This window comes from Cyprinodon variegatus, unplaced genomic scaffold, assembly GCF_000732505.1.
Source record: "Cyprinodon variegatus isolate N-32 unplaced genomic scaffold, C_variegatus-1.0 Scaffold1465, whole genome shotgun sequence".
NCBI lineage: Eukaryota > Metazoa > Chordata > Actinopteri > Cyprinodontiformes > Cyprinodontidae > Cyprinodon > Cyprinodon variegatus.
In genome coordinates this window covers 3,883-9,128 of record NW_015151918.1, presented here as the reverse complement: position 1 = coordinate 9,128, position 5,246 = coordinate 3,883, and the positions used below count along the sequence as shown (strand labels likewise).

The window sequence follows — 5,246 nt, the reverse complement described above, 5'->3', positions numbered from 1 at the left end:
AAAGTTTAACATTGTGATGAATAAACTCTTAAATGCAGATGTGTCTTCATTATTTTACTGAATTAGATAGTGTGGATTTATTTTTAATTACTTTATACTGCATTGTGTTCTGTTGTCTATTAACTACTATAGTCTCAACATTTGTCAACTGAAAGGTTGAGGGGAATTTTTGATATTACCAGAGGTGGGTAGAGTACCAAAAATACTTAAGGAAGAATAGCAATACTTGATCCTATTATAACTCAAGTAAAAGTGTTAAGTATCCTTTAAAGACATCAGTCAAGTAAAGGTAAAAAAGTATTTCGTAATCTTTCTTCTACCCATGATAACTGATTTAATTTTTTTGTAGTTATAATACCTTCTGAATCAATAGTTAATTATTGATTCAGTAAGTATTATAACTTTTATTACAGTATGTAAAAGGTTAATTGAGAATAGACTGTTTACTGTATTATCACTCAACCTCCAAATGACACGGCAGGTTGAAAACAACATTTAACCAATAAGCCTTGAATACAAAAAAGACTAAAATTGTCACTCAGTGGTGCTTGTTTAGAACAACTTGTTTTAATTAAGTGAAGTTACTCAGTGGTTGGATTAGCCAGAAGTTTGGTACTTTATCATATTTTTACTCAAGTAAAAGTGAAATGCTGTAAAACTACTCCTAAAAGTGAATTTCTAAGAAAAAGTTAGTGAAGTAAATGTAACTAGTAATTATCCAGCTATAGATATTATTATTTGTAATTACTGTTATCCCAGTTATTTAGCTGGGAGCTCATGTTAGTAAGAACCTTTAAAAAGACCTAAAGTAGTTTATGTTAAAAAAAATATGCTAAAAACACTTTCTAGCAAAAGCGAAACATGTGTTATATTAATGTCCCTGCTCTGATAATGTGTATAAATAAATTACGCTTTGCCTTGAAAATTTGTTTTGCTTTGAAAGTTTTTTTCCTCCTGTGTAACCATTGTTTCTTCCAGATCCATGTGTAGAACAGAGGTCATAATTTTATGCTTTGTATAATAATTTGTTACAAATAGAATACATTTGTATTAATTTATTTTTTACTCCTCGTCTTCCACTTTATCCAGGAATGGGTCACTGAGACAGGAGTCTCAGCAGACTTTCCCCTCCTCGAGCTCTGCTGGGGGAAGCATGAGGGGCTCCCAGGCCAACAGAGAGACATAGTCCCTCCATGGGGTCCTGGGTCGTCCCCTGGGCCTCCTTCTAGGGGACCATAGGTGAAAGTAGTAACGTATACCGATCGGTAAATGGAGAGCTTGGGCTTTTTGCTCAGCTTTCTCTTCAACATGAAAGACCAGCGTCTGTTATAGCAGCAGCCAAACTGAACCAGCTATCGATTTAATGCTCCATTCTCCTCTCACTCGGGATTAGGACCTCAAGAAACCTGAACTCTACTTGAGGCAGGAACTCTCCTCCAACCTGAAGAGAACAAGCCACCCTTTTCAGGTCAAGAACCATGGCCTCGGACTTAAAGGAGCCGATTCTCATCCCTGCTGCTTCACACTCTGCTGCAAACCACTCCAGTGCATGCTGTAGGTCTTGGTAGGAAGGAGCCGGCAGAGAAAAGTCATCAAGCAGGGAGAAAAAAAACAAACTTTCAACCCCTAAACTATACACCCTCTGGCTCTTGGCTGCACATAGAAATCCTGTCCATACAGGTTATGAACAGGACAGGTGACAAAGGGTAGCCCTGTCAGAGTCCAACATGCACTGAGAACAGGTCCGACTTAATGCCGGCAACATGGGTCAACTTATGCTGCGCTTGTACAGAGACCTGATCCAATTCAGCTTTGGAAAATGTAGAACAAAATGAGCCCTTCGTTGATGCAAACTCATTTGCTGTAAATCGACATGCACTGTGATGATTAACTTAGGAAAAGGATTAGAGTATTTTTCCCCCTGGGCCCGGACACTGATGGTGCATTAAGCCAGAGGACAAATGGGACAGAGAATAGTCTGAGAGGGAGGGAGGAAAGGGAGCGGAGTTGGTTAAAGTTCAGCTGATAAGAAGGATGAGGAGCTATATAAAAGAGATTGTGTGCGATAATTGTCTTCAGAGGTGGGCCGTCCCAACGTCTATTGGCTGTAGCTCTGTACGTGGCAAAGCTTCAGGTGATCCAGGTGAGGCAGATAAGAGACTTCCAGATTGAATTTTGGCTTAAGCTTCATAACACAATAAAAGTTACTTTTTGAGTCAATAATCAATCATTTTTTCCCCAAAATAGTTTGTCTTCATTTTTCAGAATTCAGCATTTTATAAGGAACTCATTTAAGTTCAGATAATATCTAATAACAGTTAGATTCACTCTAAAAACCCAAATTTATTTGGACAAATTAGATTTTTTTAAACCTCTTTAAATTCTGCCTTTCTTTTTGCCACAGTAAAATTGCTCTCATATTAAAAAAGCCCCTTTAATTAAATTACAATCTTAAAATTTTATCTTACATTTGGCATAATTCGCTCAACATGTAGCACAACATTTTTATGGAAGACAGAGAATATATACTTTAGCTTTAAGTGATACATATGTAAATTACAGATCACTGGAGAGATACACTGATCACAAATTCAACATCATTTAGCACTCGTATAGATTCAGTTGTAATTATTCTACCAAATCTTAAACATTTAAATACAGAAAGAAGGAGCTCCCGATTGATGTATCACATAAGTAGGTGAAACTCAGTCTCTGTTTATCATCATTTATCCATGCAGTACATTAGTGAACTTGTTTAGGCTTACAGGACGCAGAAGAATAAATGAATGAATATTACATTGACACGTTTTACATTGATCTTGTTCAAATCCCTAAAAAAAGGCATTAAATCCTGAGAATCCTAAGAGTTAAAAAAGAAAACATTAGGTTCTTGGTGAGTTTTTACAAAATTGATCACAAACATACCCATTTATTAAAAAAAGAAAATTAAATGAATTGCTTGAATTGGTAACAAGTGATTCAATCAAGTTAATTCAATTTATTTTTACCATTTAAAGCAAAACATTTAAGCTGAATCAGCATTGTCTTTCTAGAATCTAAAAGATTTCAAATTTGTTTACTTCTATAGTTCAGAGGCAATTAAATCAGATTATACATTCGTTTGGGTAAAACCGCTTCTATCAAAGGAAACCCAGCTGAAACCACTGCCCTCCTGGATGAAAATGTTTGACAGATATTTCTGTAACTTTGTAGATGTATGGAGAGGCATTGATTCTTGATCAGTTTCCTTTCACTCATTTAAAGAGACGGTTGTGATATTTCGTGGGAGTAAGTCCCATTTATCCATTGACGGAGGATGATTCTCCCAGTCAGGCCGCAGAGGAGGGTTGCTCAAAGCCATCAGGCAGCCAAGCCAATAACATTCAGAGCCCAAATACTCCCACACCTCCTGGGGATTTCCTCCAGGAAAGGTTCTCTGTGGACAATGAGTAATTAAACACATTTATTTTTTTATTTGGAATGAAAAAGTAGTAACCCATGAACAGTAGATAAAAGTCTGCGTTTGGTGTGAAAATCACCTGTAAAGAAGCACCTTGTCTCTCATTGTAGAGAGTCAGCTGCAGGTTCTGGATGGTTAACTGTCGGTACTGATCAACCTAAGAGAACAAAGCTCAGTTCAGACGCATCAGGAACAAAAAGATGGATTTAAAGAATGCTTCATTACCTTTTGTGGTGCTCCTGGAGCATTTTTCACATTTGTTTCATATACTTTATCTACCAACATTTTCCTTTGTTTCATTTCCTCTTTAGCCTCTCTGAACTTTTTCTGGCATTAGGAGAGAAAATGAGACAAGTTGGAACAAAAAGGAGGAAGCATTTTGCTGGAGATATTATGAATCTATATTTTGAATTTAATGAAAACAGATCTGTACCTGAATCAGCTCTTTGGCAGAGTCTGGATGTGTCTGGTTTGACTTTAAGCTGTTTTTGATTTTTGGCCAGTCGCATCTCAGGGAGTCATACATCTCCTTTAACCTGGTCTTATTTACTGGGTTGTTAAGGCTCATGGTTTTCCCTGTTTTGATTGACAGAGCAACATCCCCTGCCACTCTGTAAAAATTACAAAAACAATTATATATATAAAAATCTAACAAATCAGCTAACATGACATTTTTGTGGTGAGGAAGTAATTTTAACTGACAGTCTCACTATGGAAAAAGTAGAAGGAAACTTGTACTTTACCTGTCCTTAAAGGATTTTAGTTCTTCATCTTTTTCTTTTAGAGCAGACCTGTGCAATAAAATTGATCACTTGTAACACATATCATCAATTGTAATGTATTTTTTCAAAGATCTAAACAAACATTTTTCAAATGACCACAGTTATAAAAAGTTAAAATGTCAAAACTTGTTGTTTTAAAGATTTTTGACCATCACACCTGCCTTTGAAAAGTCTTTTGTTTAAATAAATAAAACAGTATGGTCTGGTTAGGATGAGGAAATGCTGCACAATCAATAATCCAGTGCATTTGTCTGAGCTTTCTAAGATATTTGACATTCAGTTATCAGCCAAATCTTACTTCTTTTGTCATTTTACATAGACTTTNTCAGGCCGCAGAGGAGGGTTGCTCAAAGCCATCAGGCAGCCAAGCCAATAACATTCAGAGCCCAAATACTCCCACACCTCCTGAGGATTTCCTCCAGGAAAGGTTCTCTTTGGAAAATGAGTAATTAAACACATTTATTTTTTTTATTTGGAATGAAAAAGTAGTAACCCATGAGCAGCAGATAAAAGTCTGCGTTTGGTGTGAAACCCACCTGTAAAGAAGCACCTTGTCTCTCATTGTAGAGAGTCAGCTGCAGGTTCTGGATGGTTAACTGTCGGTACTGATCAACCTAAGAGAACAAAGCTCAGTTCAGACGCAGCAGGAACAAAAAGATGGATTTAAAGAACGCTTCATTACCTTTTGTGGTGCTCCTGGAGCATTTTTCACATTTGTTTCATATAGTTTATCTACCAACATTTTCCTTTGTATCATTTCCTCTTTAGCCTCTCTGAACTTTTTCTGGCATTAGGAGAGAAAATGAGACAAGTTGGAACAAAAAGGAGGAAGCAGTTTGCTGGAGATATTATAAATCTATATTTTGAATTTAATGAAAACAGATCTGTACCTGAATCAGCTCTTTGGCAGAGTCTGGATGTGTCTGGTTTGACTTTAAGCTGTTTTTGATTTTTGGCCAGTCGCATCTCAGGGAGTCATACATCTCCTTTAACCTGGTCTTATT

At 36.6% G+C, this 5,246-nt stretch overlaps 1 protein-coding gene and 1 long non-coding RNA gene across 2 annotated transcripts in view; one reads left to right on the top strand and one right to left on the bottom strand.

Annotated features, from left to right (window-relative positions):
- LOC107103496 (heat shock 70 kDa protein 12A-like) overlaps window positions 1-1,186 on the top strand; it is a 3,949-nt gene extending 2,763 nt beyond the window's left edge. The window contains exons 5-6 of the mRNA XM_015403219.1: window positions 979-997; window positions 1,090-1,186. Of these exons, the coding sequence (XP_015258705.1) occupies window positions 979-997; window positions 1,090-1,186 (116 nt within the window). The remainder of the gene's footprint in view (window positions 1-978; window positions 998-1,089) is intronic.
- A 3,382-nt stretch (window positions 1,187-4,568) lies between these two features.
- LOC107103497 lies at window positions 4,569-5,013 on the bottom strand. Its single transcript, XR_001482185.1, has 3 exons — window positions 4,925-5,013; window positions 4,779-4,856; window positions 4,569-4,674 (listed from the first exon to the last, which is right to left on the bottom strand). It is a non-coding gene; the product is annotated as an uncharacterized LOC107103497 (long non-coding RNA).
- Between the last annotated feature and the right edge of the window lie 233 nt (window positions 5,014-5,246).